Source organism: Ctenopharyngodon idella, chromosome 1 (genome assembly GCF_019924925.1).
Source record: "Ctenopharyngodon idella isolate HZGC_01 chromosome 1, HZGC01, whole genome shotgun sequence".
Classification (NCBI taxonomy): Eukaryota; Metazoa; Chordata; class Actinopteri; order Cypriniformes; family Xenocyprididae; genus Ctenopharyngodon; species Ctenopharyngodon idella.
The window spans coordinates 43,630,557-43,653,489 of record NC_067220.1 but is presented as its reverse complement, the minus strand read 5'-3'; the positions used below and the strand labels follow the sequence as shown (position 1 = coordinate 43,653,489).

The window sequence follows — 22,933 nt, the reverse complement described above, 5'->3', positions numbered from 1 at the left end:
AGTCATGTGATGTTCGACATACACCCTAAACACAAATTTGTGTAATGGCACATTTGACTCAAAACCTCAGTTACTGAGATGTAATCCCAAGTGACAACTTGCCCCAGTCTCCTCTACAAAACTAAGATCCGACCTAGACTGAATGTCTGCATCAACTTCTGAACTTTCAAACCCTTAAAATGTGAAAATAATTGCAATGTATCCATTTAAAAGAATACACATGAGATGGCACATCTTTCTTCTAGCAACGACTTTACTTCTTTTTTTAACTTCCGCCAAACTCGCACCCAAACAATTCCCAACATTCCTAGCACTACTACTATGGAATCTCAATTGTCTCAAATGCAAAACTGTAAGCATTTAATACATCACAATAATGATATGTGATCAAACAACTCAGTTCTGTATTAATCATAATTTACTTCAGGTTGATGGTGAAAGACACATGAGGCCTTTAGAGCCGTAATATAGATAAAACATAGAGCTACGGTGTTACAAACACATGACAGTAACTCGACCTGTTGAGCAATTGTGGTTTTTATTTTTAATCATGAGTTTGCATACAGTATGTAGGCAGATAACAACAGATAAATTGGGCGCTGGATGTTTGTTAGAGGATATTGGACACAAATTACATAATATGAACTTGATTGATTGATTGATTGATCTATTTCAAGGCACATAATTCCATGACAGCATGATGCTGCAGTGATGGTCTGAACCAGAGGAGAGGAAAGCAAAGTGTCACAACTTACTTACACAATATAGTCTACCGCTGAATCATAGTGCAGGTCCCTCCACCCGTGTTACCCAATAACTGACATCGAGGATGATGATGATGATGATGGTGATGATGCTATCTTTACTGAGGGAGGGACTCAAGCGAGGTTGAATATATTGTGAATGAGCATCTGATAGTTCAGAGACAGTCGGATACAGACAGGCACGATGCGTGTGGACTCTGTGTGGCTGGCGGCTGTAGTCGTCTCATTACCGCTCCTCTCCCTCTGCGACCCCCTGTGAGTATAACACACACAAGTGATACTTGCTGAGTTGTGATAACAATGAACTGGATTTAAAAAAAAAAAAAAAAAAAATAGCTGTTACGGTCTTTCTCTATCATTAAAGGGATAGTTGAAACCCCAAAAATGAAAATTCTGTCATCATTTACTCAGCCTCAAGTTGTTCCAAACCTGTATAAATTTCTTTCTTCTGCTGAACACAAAAGAAGATATTTTGAAGAATGTTGGTAACCAAACAGTTAATGGGCCCCATTGAGTATTTTTGTTTTCCATACTATGGAAGTCAATGGTGCCCCACAACTGTTATTAAATATCTTCTTTTGTATTCAAAAGAAGAAAGAAACTCATACAGGTTTGGAACTACTTGAGGGTGAGTAAATGATGACAGTATTTTCTTTTTTGGGTGAACTATCCCTTTAAGCAATTAGAGCCCAGCTACAGAACCAAACCACTCAGAACAGAATGAGATAGGTAAATGTGTAAATTTAACTGGTAAATGGTGTTAAACATACAGCACTGTATTTAATTAATCTCATAAGATAACTTTGGCAGCCCTAATTTTAAGTAAATAATAAATGATTTAGTGCTGTATCCTTTGTAAAAGTGCTGTGTGAAGTGAGACTATTCCTACCTGCTCGTCCTAAATGAACCTGTATTGTTCAGCTACATTCTCACGGCCCCGAACCTGCTGAGAGTCGGGTCCACAGAGAAAGTGTTTGTGGAGGCGCAGGACTATTCTGGAGCCAGTCTGAATGTTAAAATCTCAGTGAGAAACTCTAAAGATAAGCGTGAAGTGACGAGTACATCAGTTTCTCTGACATCTGACAAGAACTACCAGGATCTGGTTGAGATAGAGGTGAGGTGATCCACTCACATAAAATGTGGTTTGAGAAAATTTTGTCTATGTGTCAAAAATGTCCAAATGTTAATGCATATCAGAGAGGATGTTTTACAGTGGATTTAAACTGTGGATGGTTGTTTTCTCTTTTGGGCTCTGGGTGAACACTGTTTTTCAGCGTGTTTATTCTCAGTTGTCAGTGTATCTTGTGCCTGTAGGTACCCGGTAATGCGTATTCCTTTGAGAAGGGAATCCAGCAATATGTGATCCTGCAAGCTCAGTTTCCACAGAATCTGCTGGAGAAACAGGTCATGGTGATTTTTCAATCTGGGCACATAGTTTTACAGACTGACAAGACCATCTACACTCCAGACAGCACAGGTGGAAATATTTGCTGTTCTACATTTGATTGTTATTGAACCTGTTTTGTCTCTTAATACTTGAGATCTTAGATGCAATGGCACAGATGCTTGTCTTCTCCTTCTAGTTTATTACAGGGTGTTTTCACTGAGTTCAGGCATGACACGGCCTGTAGAAACTGGAGTCCGAGTGGAGATCTTGGTAAATGTGCCCACCATCTGTGTATTTGTGTGTTTTAAAGTATAGTCGTTTGTTTGTGCATGTGAGTTCAAATTTGCTAAACACAAATGTTTATATTTGTTCGTGTAACAGTTTTGATGCAACAAGAGAATAATTATTAATCTTCAATGTTGACAGACACCTGATGGCATCAGCCTTCAGAGCAAATCTGTTTATCCCGATGGAGGAATGGTGTCAGGAACATTCAGCCTGACTGATCCGGCCAGGTGAGTATGTGTGAGCCTCCTATTTGAGTACTTTAAAACTATTGTAGATACTTAAAATTAAAACCTAATTTTGCCAAGTCCATTTGTTGGCACTTTTCAAAAAAAAATAGAGTACTGTACAAATTGGAGTCCCATCTTTTTGCTTTCATTTTAAAGCAATAAAGCCACAAATCTCATGTCCTTTAGAATGAAGACTGTACAGTGTGTTGAATATTTATTTTGAAGGTAGACAAAATAAATTTCAAACCTCATTTAAAATATAAAATAAATAAATATAATATCATATCATATGATAATACAAATTTCTGAAGAGTAGGCACCTTTTCACTGACCTTTTTTTTTTTTTTTTTAAAACATTTTGTACCCTTTTTGTGGAAAGTACCAGATACCTTAGAGTTAATAAGATTGTGAAATGACAAATAATGACATTTAAACTTTAATCAGCCCAGGGATATGGAAAGTTATGGCGTGGCACCAGAACAGCCCACAGACGAACTTCTCCAGTGAGTTTGAAGTCAAGGAATACGGTAGGTGAATATGGTTGGGTCTTTGCGAGCTATTACGAAACAACATTACACAATACAACCATGATATTTGCAATCCAGTGTTATCAACTCAGGTTCTTCCTTTTCTTCTTGCAGTCCTGCCCAGCTTCGAGGTTTCTTTGAGACCACAGAAAGCCTTCTTCTATGTGAACGATGACAGTCTAGTAGTCGATATTGAAGCCAAGTACAGTGCTTTTTTTTGTACTGAGTATTATGTGCATTTTTTTTTAATAGCTGGCAAATATAAATACAGTAGCAATATTTTAGAATACAGTAGTTATTAATGTATATAAGTATGTGTTTGTGTATTCTAAAGGTATTTGTTTGGGGAGACAGTCAATGGCCATGGGTTTGTTGTATTTGGTATGATTACTGAAGATAATGGGAAAATAAGTTTACCAGGCTCCTTACAGAGAGTGAAGGTACTACACACAAACACACACATGCATATATTTGTGAAAATATCAGATTGACATCAGATATTTGTATAAGCTTAGATTTTAGGATTATTTGCTCCATATATGAATCATTTCTGTTGCTTTTTAAATTAAAAAGGCCTCCCTCATGAATGAAAAACTTGTGCCTTATGTGTTCATAAATTTTACTTAAATATATGCAGACACACACAAAGTATAATGAGTCCATATATGGAGAAAAAGTTGAGTAATACACCAGAAATTCCACAGATCTGATCAATTCAAATTTTCTTGTTTCTGTGTTGAATGTCAGATCTGGGATGGAAGTGGAAGAGCAGAACTGAGCAGAAGACACATCCTAGGGACCTTCCCAAACATCATGCAGCTTGTTGGCCAATCACTGTACATTACAGTGAGTCTGCTGACCGAGTCTGGTAAGAACTACACAATGTCTGGCATACCTTGGACATTTTCAGGCCTGAGAAACATTATGTGATGTGCATGTGTTTATTTATTATTATATATGTGTGTGTGTGTGTTTCAGGCAGTGAAATGGTGGAAGCTCACAAGAAAGGCATTCAGATTGTGACGTCACCGTACACCATCCACTTCAAAAGAACCCCACAGTTCTTTAAACCTGGGATGCCCTTCGATGTTTCGGTATAAAGCATAGACTAGAAGCAAAAAAACCTTAAGAGCAGTGTTTAAAGGATTAGTTCACCCAAAAAATGAAAATTCTGTCATTAATTACTCACCCTCACACCTGTAAGACCTTCGTTCATCTTCGGAACACAAATTAAGATATTTTTGTTGAAATCCGATGGCTCAGTGAGTCCTGCATAGCCAGCAATGACATTTCCTCTCTCAAGATCCATTAATGTACTAAAAACATATTTAAATCAGTTCATGTGCATATTCTCGTCGCTTTATAATATTAATATTGAACCACTGTACTCATATGAACTGATTTAAATATGTTTTTGGTACATTAATGGATCTTGAGAGAGGAAATGTCATTGCTGGCTATGCAGGCCTCACTGAGCCATCGGATTTCAACAAAAATATCTTAATTTGTGTTCCGAAGATCAACGAAGATCTTACGGGTGTAGAACGACATGAGGGTGAATAATAAATGACAGAATTTTCATTTTTGGGTGAACTAACCTTTTAAGCAAATATTACTGTGTTCCTGATTTTTTTTTTTTTTTTTTTTTTTTTTTTTTGTTCTGGGTTTTGTGTAAAGGTCTATGTAACAAATCCTGACGAGACGCCTGCTAAAAATGTGGAAGTGGAGGTCAATCCTGGAGGGGTCAGAGGTCAAACAAGAGCCAATGGCATTGCGAAGGTTACCATAAACACTCCGGGAGGATCTTCTGCACTGGAGATTACTGTAAGACCCGCCATCTCAACTGCACAGATGCTTAGTCAGATTAACAGATGCTGAAAAATCGATGGAGTATATTGTACGCAGCACATCAGAAAACAATGTATTGATTCTTTCCAGGCAAAGACCAAAGATCCACAATTAAGCAATGAACAGCAGGCAGTGAAGAAGATGACGGCTCAGGCATATGTTCCCAAAGGCGGGTCCAACAACTACTTGCACATCGGCATTGATACTGCAGAGCTTCAGATCGGTGATCAAATGAAAGTCAATCTGAACATGGGAAGAAGTCCAGGAGTCAGAGATCAGGATTTCACCTACATGGTGAGAGACAGTCATGTCATGATTCAAACAGAAAAAATGTTTTCATAAATGTATTCAGTGCCTTTCATCTGTCTCATTTTCAGATCTTGAGTAAAGGTCAGATCATTCATGCAGACAGGTTTAAGAGGAGGGGACAAGCTCTAGTGACTCTGTCTCTACCTGTAACCAAAGACATGGTGCCGTCCTTCCGCTTCGTGGCTTATTACCATGTGGGCTCGTCTGAGGTGGTGTCTGATTCAGTCTGGGTGGACGTGAAGGACACGTGCATGGGAACGGTAATTTGGCCCTGGTCATACAACACTATGGACCGATCATCATTTGTTTTCTGATCTATGTTCTTTGCTCTCCCAGCTTAAAGTGGAAGTTCACGATCCAGTAAATGTCTATGAGCCTGGTGAAAAGTTTGGCCTGAGAGTAACAGGAGACCCTGGGGCCAAGGTTGGATTGGTTGCTGTTGATAAAGGCGTTTATGTTCTCAACAACAAGAACAGACTAACTCAAACAAAGGTTAGTAGATCAGAACTGAATCTTTCCATTGTAACTGGAAAGAAGCAACATTTTCTTATATTGGATACGAATAGTTTAACTTATTTTGAGTATATTGAAAGTCTTGTACAGTGGTTTGATGATAGTCACCTACAATTAAACATTGAAAAGACAAAGGAACTATGTTTTGGGAACAAATATAGGATGGGTACGGCTGGTGTCTCATATGAACAAATTATTATAAAAGGTGTAAAGGTAGAGCAAGTTTCAAATTTTAAATATTTAGGTACAACCATTGATGATAAATTCTCATTTCAGGAAAATGTGGACCATATATACAAGAAAGCAAGACAGCATTTAGGTACTCAGGAAACTAAGGAATTTTAGGATAGATGGGAGGGTCCTAACCATTGTTTATAGATTGATGATTGTATTTTAAAATAAAATATTGTATTGTGGTATGGTAATTTAACAATGAGACAGAAAAATAAATTAACACGAGTAATTAATGAAGCAAATAAGATCACCGGCCAGAAACAGAAATACACTTTATGGAAAAAAGGCGATCACAGTATATTCAGACCAAACTCATCCTCTTCACTCCTTCACTACTGCTTTGTGTATGCATTTGTTGGCATACATATATATATATATATATATATATATATATATTGTGTTTTTGTGTGTGTGTGTGTGTGTGTTCTATGCGTTTTGTTATGTGATATGTGAATGTATAGTATTGTCTGTTAGGATGTATTTTCTATGCTAGTGTCAAAGATGAATTTCTGTTCAGGAAATCTGTCCAGACAATAAAGTTACACTAAACTTACACTAAACTACACTAAACATACTGATTTCATCCTCTTTGTCATTAATTCCTCCAACAGATCTGGGATGTTGTTGAGTCACATGACACTGGCTGCACAGCAGGAAGTGGAAAAGACAGTATGCAAGTTTTCAGTGATGCCGGCCTGCTGTTTGAGTCCAGCTCCGCTGGAGGAACTAGCATCAGAACAAGTACTTGCATGATTTTTTAGGCCTATTCAAAATGACCCATGTACAAACTTCACTACTATGACCAGTAAATGAATGAATCTTACTAATTCTGTTTTTTAAAACTGGTCTGTTCCAGATGCCGCATGCCTTTCTTCATCTCGAAGGAAACGACAAGCACGAACCATATTTCATGTCATCGAGACTCTAGGTTAGAAAGCTGCATCACAAATAGCAAACCTCAAATTTCACACTCAGGGAATGATCCCAAGGTTAGGTACTACGTTTCACTTGAGTCAATATAATTGCCAATAAACTGCTGTTCATGCAACATAGTTGAATGGTTTGGTATATATTTGAGTAGCATTTGACCAGCACTATATTAAGAAATTTGTACTTGACACAAATTTTAGGATGGTACAATGAAAGCTTTCGGATGAGTTTGAGAAAGTACATATTTGACATTCAAATTTGGCATGACCTAAGAAATGAGAGGGAAAGGAATTTCTTGACCTCACAGTTCAAATAAGTACTATAAGTAGAATTTCAAGTTCAACTTTGAGCTACTGATGGCACCAGATAATTTAAGAGAGAGACCTCAAATCTGGCCTGAAAAACTTTGGAACTCCCAACAATTAGTGTGCCATTTATCACAACTTTTTTACCATACAGTTCTAGGGGTTCACTCTTACGGAACAAAAATATATGTGAATATACTGCAAAATATAATGTGATAAATTTCATAATACATTTCCATATATAGAAAACAAGTGCTTATATTTTTCAATATACTGCAATATATGCATTGACCATGTATGGCTATATATTGATACATGTAAAATATTTAGAAATGAAGACATAAATAGCATTACATGTAATTTCATATATATTGCACATATGTGTTCCCATTTAATATATACACACATTCACAGAATGAGTTACAACAGACTTCTAGTTCCCAGCCTGCTTTGCTTCTGACTGTTAAAGGAAAGTACATGTTAAAATTAAGTGTTATTTCATGTGCTTTGCTCAATATCAATATAGGGGGAGATCTGTTAATGTTTAATTTTCTATTATTTTGGAATTTAAAAGGTTTTCTGGTATGTGTGAATTTTTGGGGTCAAGAGTAGAGCCTGTGGTTAGGTTGATGATCGGCCGAACAACATTAAGACTATATTTACTTTATTTAAAAACTAATGGCGGTGTGCTCTTCAGCACAGTGAGAGTCTCTTTGATAAATACTGTAGTACATGCTTGTGCATTTGTTTACGATCTTGAAAATATGAAACATTTATAATGTAAATAATTATAAAATATAAGAAATATTTTGCGTTATACTGTATATTTTTTATGTTGTATTATATTTGTATATTTCACTATATATGTGTGTTTATACTGCATGAGTAAATATATCTGCAATATATTGCACATTCAGTACCATATCTGATCACATATACATCTATATATTATGAAATGTATTACTGAATATAAAAATACATACATTATGATATATATTGTCACATATTTTTCAGTACATGAAAAGTGAAAATTCCGTATGTATTATTCAATATATTGTAATATATTTACACAATATATTATTCTGTATAATTTCAAATATACCGTTAAATCATTTAATACATCAATCGTTTATATATAGAGAAATATATTTTCTTTGCGTAAGGGCATACAGTCCATGGACTCAGAAACAAGAGGTGCTTCCGCACCCTTGGTGCTGGCCCCTAAATGAATAGACATTTGTAATCAGTAGATATAAAAGAGAAGTCAAAACCAAAAAGTCTAACCAAATTTTATGAAATCTTGCATTTGCAACATAATTTTTTATCAGTCGCTGTCCATTTCTCATCTTTTACATGATCCACTTCTAGTGAACAAGTACTCTGGCCTTGAGAAGGAATGCTGTCTGGATGGAATGAAGAATATGGTTGAACTGAAATACACTTGTGAGTATCGGGCAGGATTAATCCAGGATGGAGAGGAGTGCAGACGGGCTTTCCTGCACTGCTGCAGTGAGATGACCACCCGCAACAAAGAGTCGGATGAACAAGGCGAAGGGACTCTAGCCCGCAGTAAGAGCATTCTCAATAATAGAATACATAGTTCAATTTAAACACTCCAGCGAATTCACCTGGTGTCAGATCCTGCTTCAGGTGGGTTTTGAGCAGGATATTTTAACCCCAGAGCTGTTACCAGTTGTGGTTCTGTAATTGCAATTGGAAAATTACCTAGTTTAAGAGTTGCTTCTGTTTTGTGAAAATAAATCTAACACTCTTTCACTTACAGGTGAAACCGAAGAGTTTGTGAACTCAGATGACATTGTGTCACGTACGCTCTTCCCTGAGAGTTGGCTGTGGGAGGAAGTGGTGTTGCCCAGCTGTCCGTCAAATAACCGCCAGTGGTGAGTGTGACTTGCAGTTTCCATCAGTCGGTGCTCAGCCAGTGATGTCCCTGTTTTAGTAAAAGATGATCTCTCTTCTAGTCAAACAACCACCGTACCCAGGGACGGCCTCCGTTTGAAAGACTCCATAACTACTTGGGAAATCACAGCCATCAGCTTGTCCAAGACTCATGGTACAGACTGTTGATGTAAACACAAAAGCCACTTATCATTATTAAAGAAATATTTCTGGGAATTTTCCATTTTTATGCATTGCATTTGTGGCATGCTGTTGATTACCCCAGACATCTTTTTAATGTCAATGCATCGCTCCGTTTTCTATGTCCTGTTCGATCTCACAGTGGGGTGAAAATTAACTAGGCCTTCAGTACATCTCATGGTTTCTGTGACAGCTGGCTCTCTTTTTTCTCTACAAAGGTATCTGTGTGGCAGATGTCCATGAGATGACAGTGATGAAGAACTTCTTTATTGACCTAAAGATTCCATATTCAGCTGTGCGCAATGAGCAAATTGAAATCAAGGCCATTATCCACAACTTGTACAGCAGAAAAGTAAAGGTCAGAATGATTTACTATGGCAAATCTTATCGGACAGATGCTCATATGGTTTGGCTATAACCAGCCTTCCTTTCTTCTTAAGGAGTATGTTATTTTCATTTCCTGTTGTAGGTGCGTGTGGAACTAATGGAAACCAAGGACATCTGCAGCCCGGCCAGTAATAGAGGGAAATTCCAAACTGTAGTGACAGTAGATGCTAAATCATCATATTCAGCACCTTTTGTCATCGTCCCAATTGCTTTGGGACGCCACGCCATTGAGGTGAAGGCATCTGCCTCGGGACGTGGGAGCGATGGCGTGAAGAAAGATCTCCTAGTGGTGGTAAGAAAGAGAAACCATCTTGATCAGAAAACAAAAAGACAGTATATCATTGCAGAGTGTAGGTTTAACAAATTGTGAAGAGAACACAACAGATGCTGAAACAGATTTCATACAGGGACATAAAGAAATGGACTGGCATCGATTCCCCACAGCTTTCCTCAAGTTTTAAAGACTGTAAAATATGTTAGTCGGAAATATGTACTGTTTGATTTTTTGTGCACTTTTTTTTTATACACAGCATTTGTTCTCTCTCTCACTTACTCACTCTTCATATTATTTCCTTAGTCTGAAGGCGTTTTGACCAAACTTACTGAAAATCTACAATTCAGTCCTTATAAGAAAGGTAAGATGATTCCAACAAAACAGAAATACCCTCAAAGAGACCTTTGTCACTCAATGTTTTGATGGCAGAATTTTTGGGTGGACTAATCCCTGAATTTGTAGCCTCTGGAACTGATTGTCAAGGGTATTTTTTTACTTTTATATGGGTATTTCATGAGTTATTGGGAGTGTTTTCTTCACATTCATGTTTTATGATTTTTGTCTTAAGCCCTGGATAATTTCTAGGCCACACTAGTCATTCAATTTCCTGTCCTGTATGTACAAATCAGAGTGAAGCATGACTGTACAGTTCCCATTTTTCTAAAACAGGTGGTGAACATGTGGAGGTTGTCAGGAGCCTTATACTGAAGGACCAGGCACCTAACACACCTGCGAGCACATATGTATCAGCGATAGGTGATTATTCTATCATATGCTGCAAGTAAAACAAAAATATGCCTTGTTTTTACCAGTATGTTGATCTCTTTGTGCACAGGAGATACAATCAGCATAACAATAGAGGCGGCTATTAGTGGTCAGGCCATGGGTTCCCTGGTTGTCCAGCCTGGTGGCTGCGGAGAGCAGAACATGATTGGCCTAACGATGCCTGTCATTGCAACGCATTACCTGGACCAAACCAATCAGTGGCACACTGTGAACGCTGGGCTTAGGCAGACAGCTGTTTTCTACATTACAAAAGGTAAACTGAACTTAAGACTGGAATGCAAACTATTCTGCTCCTAAACTTTTGTTTCACATTCTTGTATAGAGCCTGTCCATCTTATTGTGTTGATGTTCAGGTTACAATCAACAGCTGGCGTATCGTAAATCCGACGGGTCCTACGCAGCGTGGATTAATCGGCCAAGCAGCACCTGGTACCTGATATATTTCTCAATAGTTCTGCTTGTTTGGTAAGAATTATTAATCAGGCGTCTCACCATGATTAAGAGTGTTTTCTTTCTCCTAAAGGTTGACAGCATATGTTGCTAAAGTATTTGCCATGGCCAGTAACATCATAAACATAGACCAGAATGTGATCTGCTCTGCTCTCAAGTGGCTCATACTGAATAAGCAATTACCTGATGGTGCTTTCAAAGAAGATGCTCCTGTAATTCATGGAGAGATGATTGTGAGTGCGACCTGTTTCAAACACTATAACACTTAAGGGATAGTTCACCCAAAAATGAAAATTTGTTCATCTTTTACTCACCTTCATGTTGTTCCCAGCATGTATGGCTTTCTTTATTTCTTTCATAAACTGAAAAATTCAAGTCATACTCCAAAAGTGCCAAACAGTAATCCATATGAAGCTTATAATAGATTTAAGGAACAGAACAAAATTCAAGTTGTTATTTACTGAAAATGTCATCTTCCATAACTTATCATTTGTGCTTCCACATATTCAAACGTAGCACATATGAGACACCAAAACCAATTGTGGTTTGTCACTGACATTAAAGGGCTAGTTCACCCAAAAATGAAAATAATGTCACTTATTATTCACCCTCATGTCGTTCCACACCCGTAAGCCCTTCATTCATCTTCGGAACACAAATTAAGATATGTTTGATGAAATCCGATGGCTCAGTGAGGCCTGCATTCACAGCAATGACATTTCCTCTCTCAAGATCCATAAAGGTACTAAAGTAGTTCAGTAGTTCTACCTTAATATTATAAAGCGACGAGAATATTTTTGTGCGCCAAAAAAACAAAATAACGACTTTTCAAAAATATATTGATGGGCCGATTTTAAAACACTGCTTCGGAGCTTTGCAAATCGAATCAGTGACTCGGAGCGCCAAAGTCACATGATTTCAGCACTTTAGCCGTTTGATAGGAGATCCGAGTCACTGATTCGATTCGTAAAGCTCCGAAGCAGTGTTTTGAAATTGGCCCATCACTATATTGTTGTAAAGTTGTTAGTTTGTTTTTTTGGCACACAAAAAGTATTCTCGTCGCTTTATAATATTAAGGTAGAACTACTGAACTCGCATGAACTGTTTTACATATGTTTTTAGTACCTTTATGGATCTTGAGAGAGGAAATGTCATTGCTTTGAATGCAGGCCTCACTGAGCCATCAGATTTCATCAAACATATCTTAATTTGTGTTCCGAAGATGAATGAGTCTTACGGGTGTAGAACGACATGAGGGTGAGTAATAAATGACATTATTTTCATTTTTGGGTGAACTAACCCTTTAACTGACGTAACTGACAAATTATGCAGCAACTTTGACCTTAATATATCGAATATGGTCTACAATGCAATTGGAAAAAATTGCAAAAACAACAACTGATTTTTCCAACACTGCCTTTGGCATTCCAAACAAACAGAGCGAGTGTTTTCTCAGCTGATTAAGCTGGAATATGGAGAAAGTATTTTAACATTGAAAACATTAAACAGCAGCGTTAACCTGCAAGCATTTAATTCACTACCAAAATACCTGATTTATCTTCAGTTTTAAGGTGTGGTTACCATCGCTCAGCGAAATTTTGCAGGTGAAAGAAAGTGGCACATGATGCGACAGAATACCTTGAATGAAATACAAGAATAATGACATAATAAACATCCAAGGATAATTTTACCAGCTATCAAACAGACCAACCCTAATGAATTTCTTTAAAAACATTCCCTTTTATCAATATAATATATTTATATCATAATATTTAATGTACAAAAATGGCGGAGTAGATGCAGCTTGTACATTGTGGTTCATTTATTTTGCTTTGTTGCTATGTTATGAGTCTCTGCCCACACAGAAGTCACTGCCGAATATAAACCAAGCTCAACAATGCTGTGTTGTGTTGAGAGAATTTCTTTTTCTTTCTTCTTCATTGCGCCAGTTCACATTTAAATGACTGAATTTCACACAGCAATGGTAAATGTGACCACACCTTTATTTATGTATCATTTTTGACATCACTAAGCCATCACTGTGACATAGGGGAATGTACGTGGGACAGACACCGAAGCATCCATGACGGCATTTGTGCTCATTGCCCTGCAGGAGGGGAAAAGCCGTTGCGCTGGCCAAATCTCAGTGAGTCCTGCTTTGAGTTAATATGTTTCTAGCTTCATTTAACTAAATATCAGCAATGTTAATTTATTATCTGTCACACGTGTAATTTATTCTCTGCAATTTTCTTGTTTTTATTCCTCTTTAGAGTCTGGACGGTAGCATTTATAAAGCCGTTGCGTACCTTAGACCTAAGTTATATGGTCTGACGAATCCATACTCAGTGGCTATGACATCTTATGCTCTAGCCAATGGAAAGGCACTTGACAAACAAGCCCTGTTGAGAAAAGCCGCTGCAGGTAAAGATACAGCCTTTTCTGTATGTTTATTTGTGCATGAAATGTTCAGGCGTCAACGCTGCTCACATTTCATCCTATCAGTATTAACATTTCTTGTTTTACCAGCCTAGGTATCAAAGCAAAATGATTAAGATGCAGAGCAACATATAACATTGGTTCAAATCGATGAAGACAAAAACTCTCAAAAATCTTTTTGACCGGTAGTGTATAATGATAATGAAAATAAACATAAAATTCACATGAACAAAACAACAATGATGATACAATATAAAACTAAAAGTCAAGAAGTATAAAATGTACTTGGTGTCTTGTATTTTTTATCTACCCTATTTCAACAACAAATCTGCTTTGCAACAATCTGTATGGTGAAAAGTGCTATACAAATAAAATTGATCAGAATTACTCCTATACAGATGGAAGTCACTGGCCCGTCCCTGGAAGCAGTAGCTTTACTTTGGAGGCTTCGGCCTATGCGCTTCTGGCTCTTGTAAAAGCTGAAGACTTTCAGAGCGCAGCTCCCATCGTAAACTGGCTCAACAGCCAGAGGCAGTACAATGGAGGATATGGCACAACTCAGGTGTGTAGTGTACATTAAACATTGTTTGTCTGTCCATACAGCATGTTTAATATGCAACATTTACAGTTATTTTACAATAGCTAGGACACATTTCTCAATACACATTTCTCAATTTTTCAAAACTCTTCACACAGTTCTCATTACCAGCTTTCACTTTCGCACAGCAATTAATTTCACATTAAAAATGCACTAAAACTTCCAAAATAATCTCGGATCAATTCATTCTTCCATAAAACTAGCAAAGTTTTTCACCCAACAAACACAGTGTCACTCATAAACAATGACCTGACAAAACAGTTGGATAGTTTTGAAAAAGTGTCCTAAGTATTAAGAAAGTAGTCTTAGTGATAGTTAAACAAAAAAACAAAACAAAACAAAAAAACTGTAAGATACAGACTATACACCTTAAGACCAAAAGGGTGATACCTACACAAGAAATACAGTTCAAACATGTCTCCTCCCTCCCAGGCCACCATCATGGTGTTCCAGGCTGTTGCTGAATACAGGATTCAAGTGAAAGACATAAAGCAGTTAGACCTGGAGATGACGATCCGAGTGGAAGGCAGCCAGAAGCCGGTTGTGTGGAAGTTCAGCAAAGACGACTCTCATCTCGCACAAACAACGAAGGTGAGTTTAAGCCGAAAGCGAAAAACACATGGTTTTTGTGTGGTATCATTTTAATGTCATTTGAGGGATGAGTTAATTATGTTAATAAAGTCCTATGATGTATATCGTATAAGCAACTGTCATGGATGCACACCTGGTTTAAGGTGAAACCTCTAACCTTGTAAGTCTTATACTAACCCTATCAGCTACTTTTGATATCTTTTATCAAAATTCGTTAATTTACGGTATTTATTTATTATTTTTTTTACATCAACAGCTTCCATCTAACAGGCAGATCACCATCAGTGCCAAAGGTTCTGGAGAGGCCTCTGTAACTGTAAGTGACTGAAGAAAGCAATAATCAAAGCTAACAGCTGAAAATTTACCAATACATCAGACCTTGAATACTGTCTGTTTTCTCTTCTGCAGGTTGTGACTGAGTACTATGCAACACCAAAAGAGAGGAGTGGCACCTGCAAGAACTTTGAGCTTGATTTGACTTTTGAAAGGGATGATCAAGGTTAGATTTTGTCAACATTTTGTGTCTTCAAATTTCAGAGGGAGACATGATCATGAATACGATATATTTCAAATGTAAAAAATGTATGATCGTGCTCACAGGTGTCATCTGGTGCTTATGTAAAAATGAATTACAATATTTTGTATTGTAACCAAAATTAAATACAATTTTATTTAAAGAAAACTGTTTAATTGTCATGAAAGTAATATGTAATGAGATTAAAATAAAATATAATAAAACAAAGGTTTGCTTTTGTATTTTGGGTGAAATGTGCCCCACGTTTTGTGATATTCACCCATTACTGTCTAGTGTACGTTTACATTTGACAGGTACTTTTATACAAAGTGACCTACAAATGAGGAAAATCACATTTTGTTTCTTTGTTTCTTTCTTTTTAGTAACATATCAAGGAGCAACTGAAAGTTACAAACTCACTATCAATACCAGGTGTGCAAATCTGTGTCATTTTCATCACAATGTTTCTGTTTTAATCAAGTGAATATCAAACTATAAACTTTCAAATTTCAGTCAATGATAAAATGAATTACTAAGTTTAGTTTAACTCACATCGTGGACAGTCCAAGGTTTGGGCAATAATTACAGTACTTTATCATGACATTTATTCTATTATGATAAAGCTGATGTGTGTAGGTTTTTTGATGTTAATATATTCTCTCTTGCTCCATCTTCACATGTAGAGGAGAGTTGGAGAAAATTGTCTGAACCTCTTATTTTAGTGCTATAGACAGCTCACTTTTTCTTTGACTCCACAGGTATCTGTCCGCTGACAGGGATGCCACCATGTCTATACTGGACATATCATTACTGACAGGATTTGCTGTGGATGAGAATGATCTGAAGGCGGTATGGATCACTTTTTCATTATTATCACATTTGCAATTGCCAAAAGTGAATAAACATTAAATGTGCACATAGTGTTAGTCCCAACAAACTTTTTTTCCACTACGAAAAAAGATGCATGGACTCTACGTATGTCAGCTGCCTACATATTTCCGCTACAATTTCAGTGCTGCATGAGTTTCCGGTATGGCATTGTCCCACAGCAAACTGTGGTAGTAGCAAACTCTTTCTGTTATATTTCTAATAACTTTCAATAACAACTAATTATAATAGTGTATATATTATTAACTATAGTAAGCATTTTAATAGTAAGTAATAGTAAGTATTTTAGTATATTATATTAAAACATACCTTATGTGAAGGTGGATCTTACCAATATTGCTTTGTCCTGTTGTGGAATATTTCCATGATTTAATTTTACACCCTTAGAAGAAATGTTTAAAAAAAAAAAAAAAAAAAAAAAATGTGTAGCACTCTAGTTTACAACTTTTGTGTCAACATTAAATAAAACTGTGTTGGAAGAATTCAGTTGTTTTACACATAGTTATGTGTAGTTTTAAAATGAACACAACCTGTGTATTTGTTCACAGCATCCAACACAATCTGTGTAGCCAAGAACACCTATAATGTGCTAATATTACACATTTACACATCATGTGTTAATCTTAGAGATGTAGTGAAGACCAGTCCTCCAAGACCATGACCATTCAAGACCAGAGGTGTGGTCAAGACCAGACCCTCTAAGACCAAAACAAGACCATTCAAGTGTACAGTTAATGAGATAATTAATTAAACGATTGATGATTGTGCATTATTGATGAACACCTGCTGTTAACAAGCAACTAAAGCAAACACTGACAACCATAATGGTGGCATAATTTTTTAACTAATAAAAGATCAACATCTAAAGCTCTGTTAATTCTCAGTTAGAGCTTCTGTAGACATATGACAGATATAAAGTCAAACTGGTTAGTAATAATAGAAACGGGTAATGTTGTTAATCATCCTCTGCTGAGATCTTAAGAGATTTAATGTCTTCTTTTATCTTCAGTTGATTTCATCTAAGGCTGTGGTTGAAGTCAGTTAGGGTTAGGGTCTTGTGTTTCTCTTTTTTATGTTGTTGTTGTATATTTCCTTCAGTGATTCTGCTCGTTAACAGCAGATAACCTTCCTGACACATTCACTGTGTTAACACAGTGTTGACTCTGCTTATATGAGTTTGAGTTGGTTTTAACATATCCTTTCTAAGAGTTTATGCCTAATTTTCTCACAATTTCCATACACTGTGCTGCACTGAAAGTTGTGGTGACCACTGAGGCTAAATGCGGATGAAATTTGCATTAAAGTTCATAAATAAGCATAAGGAGAAAAGCTGTCTAATGATCTATCCCTGTTTGTAGCTGTCAACTGGACACGACAGGCTGATTCAGAAATTTGAGATGGACAAGCAGCTTTCAGAGCGAGGATCCCTCATCATCTACCTGGACAAGGTCTCTGTGTCAGTTTTACTCTAAAAACACTGATATAAAGGTGTTGTAATGTAAAAAAATAAATAAATAAATAAAAAAATCCCATCATTGCTAAATGCTAAGTGAGACTGTCATCAACTGAATATGACCCACAGTCCTAAATTACTCCTAAATTACTCCCTAAATTGACCGACTACTATAAATAATAATTACTATTACTAATAAATACTATTTTATATAATAAATACTACTATAATTACTATAAGAGTGAATAGATTAAAAATATTTTAATAAGTGATTACACTTATGCTGTGACAACAACACAATACAACAACAATACATTTTAAATACTCCAAACAGAATACTAACAATGATTTCAAAACAATTTTGGGTAGCGCAAACACACTTTTTATTATTATTATTATTATTTATTTAAACTAAAAAATAAACTTAAAAAGTCCCTCCCGCATCGATACTCTAAAGTGTCTGCTATTTGCACTTATACTTGCAGATTTCTCATAACAGGAAAGATAGGATCACCTTCAGGCTGCACAGAATTATGAATGGAGGCTTTATTCAACCAGCAGGAGTCACTGTATATGAATACTACTCTATAGGTATGAAACTGATGTGCATGCAAACACTCCATTAACCTGACATAAATTGCAAAAAGATTTTATCAGTATATCAGGAAACAAAGCCTTGTTTACCAGACGCAACCATAAATGGGACAATACATCTTTGCATTACAACAGTATATAAAGAAAATGTATATGAATATATCAAAATATATGAATGTGTCATAATACATCAAATATCTCTGTCTGTAACTGTAATCCTCCTCTAAATGGCAATGACTATCTTTAAATTATGATTAACTCTGCATGTTAGATTCCCCATTCAAATCATGATTACTGTAAAATATGTTGTATCTGTTTATTGATTATTTGACCTATTTATGACTTATTTGGAGATTATTTTCATGGCTGACTGCTATATCTCTGATGCTACAACACAATGAACACTGTATACAGTACCTGCGTGACCCATGTGATGTCATGATTCCTCCATGTTTAGAAAATCGATGTGTGAAGTTTTATCATCCGACCAGAAAGGAAGGAGCTCTTCAAAAAATCTGTAAGCAAGATGTCTGTCAGTGTGCCGAAGGTAATGTGCAATTTGTTTTCATGTAAGAAAGTTTAAGTAAGAGATAAAAAGTTATGCCATTAACCCAGCTAACAGCATTTTGTTATAAGAACGTTCTCCAAATATTCAGTGTTGGTTCTGGGAACATAAAAAAAAAACTGGACATTTTTTATATTCCCAGAACCAACACTAAATATTTGGATAACGTTCTTATAACAAAATTTGGTTTCACATTATTGTTACGGTCCCTTTAACACATTCTGTTGACTATAAGTAACGCTGAACCTACATGTCTACTAACTCTCATTAGAGTGTTAGTAGAGTATTACTAGACTGGTAGGGTTAAGGTTAGAAGAAGAACTTACAAAGTTACTTCTTTTTATTAGTCAGTAGAATGTCTGTTGGGTGGCATTCACAATAAAGAGTTAGCAGATATTAAGCAGACAGCCTAATTATACTCTAATGACAGTTAGTTGACATGTAGTTGCAAAGTTACTTATAGTCAACAGAATGTTCAAAAGGGACCATCGAAATAAAGTGTTACCCAAAATTCTGTTAGCTGGGTATCTGCAGCAGGCTCATTTCTCTGTCTATTGCTGATACAGAAAACTGCAGTCTTCAAAGGAAGGAGAAAATTCACGAGGCTCAGCGTAATAAGAAAGCATGTGAATCGAAAATAAATTACGGTAATTTATTATGTGTGTCTGCATATTTTGTGCTTTTCATGTGTGTGTGTGTGTGTGTGTGTAGAGAGAGATAATGCACTGCAGCTAATGAGAATGTTATCAGCATATACTTTTTATATGTAGAATTATTAGTTAATGAGTTGATCACTAAGATGTTGCATCAAACTTATTGTTTTACAGTTTTTAAGGCTGTTCTGGTGAGTCAAATTGAGGATGCTTCAACCATTTATTACAATATGAGGATTGAAATTGCCCTCAAAAAAGGTATAATTCCTCACTTCAACTACTGTCTATGTTTGTAAATTCTGTCAATTTAAGTTTTCCCACTTATTTCAGCAGTAAGATGTAAAGTTATATACAGTTGTTCTGCTGATATCTTGTTTAAGTTTAACCCACTGGAAATAAGATACTCACGTCTAGATTTTTTAGTTGTGTTGTGCCACAGTACAAATCAATGCCTCAGAGGAGGGGAGAGAAATTCAAACATGTCACCATACTTGTGTCTGTGTGATACAATGTATTGTTACGTACAGTATTTAAATGTTACGTATTTGTATAGGGCCGGAAATCGATGTTGAGGGGACACAGCGCCTTTTCACTTTACAAATCTCTTGCAAAGAAGCTTTGGATCTGAAGCAGGGTGAGAGCTATCTGATCATGGGCCAGTCTGAGGATGTCCAACTGGAAGGTAGAAAGTAAGTACACTTGACCTGTGATCCAGTGTGTGTTTGTCCTGATCTGTGAAAATGCCTCTGTATTCATGAGAGAGTGTGAAATATGAAGCACTTCACATTTTTTGACAACAATAACTACAATTAAATATTATTAGGGGACTTAATTGTGCCTGCTTGTTATTTTTTTAAAGCACCGTTTGCATTGCTGTAGTACTTGTTTCACAGTATGTTAATTTATGCTAGAATCATGTTATAAAAATGCAAACAACTATGCTAAATCATGCTAGCAACTTGTTAAAACATGCTAGCAATGTGCTAAAACATAGCAGCATGTTAAAACACTTTTAAAACATCTTCAAACTTTCTGGTCATGCTTTCTCAAGATAATATCAAAGTTTGTCTTGAACTTTTTTCTCTAGTTATATTTATTATCATAATTTGTTAATTGACATTTGATGTTGTATATTTCTTACTGATGTTGTATATTTCATTGTAGCTTTGTTATTGTTCATCGTAGCAGTTATTGAATGCACGTGAATATCTAAAATGTGCAAGTTTGGGAGAACACAAGCTTTTGACTGTAATCAAAACAGTTTATCAAAAATTATTTGTAACACAAGTGGATTCTACTGTAAGAAGAGTGAAAGAAATGTTAAACTTTTTGATTTTTAAGAATAAACAAAAACAAAGGATTTAATTCATTTGTTTAGTTTGTCATGTTAGACCTTCTTTAACATGCGTTTCCTCTGATTCTTCTTCAGAGGTCAGTACGCTCTGGGCGAGAGGACGTGGGTGGAGTTTTGGCCCAGCTTGGAGCAGAGCAAGATAAGTGCTGAACTCAAAGAAAAATACAACGGCATGTTGAGTCTCCAGCAGGATCTGCGCTTCGGCTGCGGCTAATCCGTCAAAACGGCCCTAATGCTTTTGATGACAAAATAGTAAATATTACAAAACTCAGGATAGCTTAATTTTCAACTTTCAATGAGTTAAACAAGAGTTAATTTTTTTTTAGTAATTATCCTGTTTCTCAGCAAATTAAATAATGTATACCAGCTTGACTTAGACTGCCATTCTTAAGGCAGTGTTGTGACGCATATATGTTAAGCAAATTCCTATAATAAAAGAAATCTATCAAGATCATCAATTCTGATCGTCCCCTTATTCATTGTCCCAAAACAAGAAGCTTTCAGATGATTTACTATTGATGCTGAAATTTAAATGATTATAATCTTCACTTAAGAGTAACCTTATGTTGTGTGATGAACCTTACAGTATGTTATGTAAGTGCAATTTTACAATAATGCAAGCTCAGCAGGATGTAAAAAATTAAATGAATGTAAGTTTCTTTAGAGGGAAATGTGTATTTGTGTTTAACACAGCACATCAGTCTGAAGTTCATTACCTCATAGTGACATTGAGCACAAATAATACTCAAAAGAAAGTTCAGAATGGACCTTGCGCCATAATAAGTTCATTTTTAATGCTTTCTCTTTGTGTTTTTAATGCTTTCTTTTTTTTTTAAACAAAAAAGTGTATTATATAAAAGATTAATTAATTAATGCTTGTACTAATTTTGTGAGTAAATTCACAAAAATCTGTGAAGGCAAGAATTATTGTATAATATTCACCAGTATTTAAAGAAAGTTGCACAATGAGCTGCGCAGTTTGTCACTGTGCAAGGAAAAAAAACTGCTATAAAATCAATTTTTACAGAAACAAAATATATTAAAAGGTATACAGTCAATTTCAAGAGAAGCAGAAAATATTTATGAATATGTAAGGCATATTTATGGTACATTTTTACAAATTTTATTAATATTCAAATAATATTAATGGACCCTGGCTGAAATGGAGTTACAGTGATATTAAGGGGGAAAGTATTTGTTTGACATTGGTCACATTTTTTGTTAAGATGTCCAGTGCATCAAAGTTTGAATTCTTATGTGTCAGCGATATATAAATTCTAGGGGATGTTCTCTTAAATACTGCACTCGTACCCCTAAAGTCCACAGCTCAACACCAGAGAGACGCAGAAGTCAAAATGGAACTGGAGGGCATTTATAAACATGTTGCCCGCGAGACCTGCAGCAAGGGCAATGAGCGGGGACTGGACAGAGATTAAGATATTTATGCTAATAATGACAGAACACTCAGCCAGAGTGAAGCAAGAGCTCAAAATCACAGTAAGACATTAAGTGTGATTTTAGTTATGTAAATGAATAGCAGTAATTTTCAGCATATGCTCTTGATTTTTAACAGTGCACTTCTTGATCTTGTAATTATGAACATGTTCCTTAAAAGCCTAACTATTTTAAAGGTGACCTAATATGACCCTTTTTTTGTAATAACGATTATTTTCTAATCCAGTTTTTTTTTTTTTTGGAGGAGACACTGCCTCCCTTGCACGCCCCTGATTTAAACTTTTGAAACCTAAAAATAAACATTAAATAAACATATGACAAGCGATGAGTGTGTCCGTCTCTGGCTCAGTGCCAGCCACAGCGTGAAAAGCACATTTGAATTTAGCAAATGATCACATGATACACTGAACATTCTAATCACACCGTACACGTACACTTGTCGTACACATCAAAGGGTTAAGGGTTCAAATTAGAGGGACTTTAATTTAGTTTTATCACATCCATAT

At 36.1% G+C, this 22,933-nt stretch overlaps 1 protein-coding gene across 1 annotated transcript; it reads left to right on the top strand.

The window, feature by feature from the left end:
* The first annotated feature begins 833 nt into the window (after positions 1–833).
* Positions 834–21,426, top strand: LOC127512341 (complement C3). The gene is made up of 41 exons (XM_051893185.1): positions 834–1,019; positions 1,686–1,878; positions 2,079–2,241; positions 2,348–2,421; positions 2,578–2,666; positions 3,111–3,193; positions 3,308–3,395; positions 3,528–3,633; positions 3,941–4,061; positions 4,172–4,287; positions 4,871–5,017; positions 5,132–5,335; positions 5,419–5,610; positions 5,687–5,842; positions 6,709–6,838; positions 6,954–7,025; positions 8,701–8,901; positions 9,116–9,230; positions 9,312–9,403; positions 9,648–9,787; positions 9,899–10,108; positions 10,394–10,451; positions 10,760–10,846; positions 10,926–11,129; positions 11,230–11,305; positions 11,400–11,559; positions 13,377–13,472; positions 13,597–13,747; positions 14,161–14,324; positions 14,793–14,951; positions 15,208–15,267; positions 15,360–15,450; positions 15,849–15,897; positions 16,224–16,314; positions 17,712–17,801; positions 18,292–18,397; positions 18,858–18,947; positions 19,532–19,612; positions 19,793–19,876; positions 20,172–20,307; positions 21,048–21,426. Exons 1-41 carry the CDS (start codon positions 949–951, stop codon positions 21,184–21,186), a joined length of 4,935 nt encoding a protein of 1,644 aa, XP_051749145.1. The 5' UTR covers positions 834–948; the 3' UTR covers positions 21,187–21,426.
* The last annotated feature ends 1,507 nt before the right edge of the window (positions 21,427–22,933 follow it).

Coding starts and splice junctions, on each gene's coding strand:
- LOC127512341 (XM_051893185.1), top strand. CDS start 949: ATGCGTGTGGACTCTGTGTGGCTGGCGGCTGTAGTCGTCTCATTACCG. Junction 18,948..19,531: donor TGTCTGTCAGTGTGCCGAAG/GTAATGTGCAAT, acceptor TTGCTGATACAG/AAAACTGCAGTCTTCAAAGG. Junction 19,877..20,171: donor TGAAATTGCCCTCAAAAAAG/GTATAATTCCTC, acceptor GTATTTGTATAG/GGCCGGAAATCGATGTTGAG.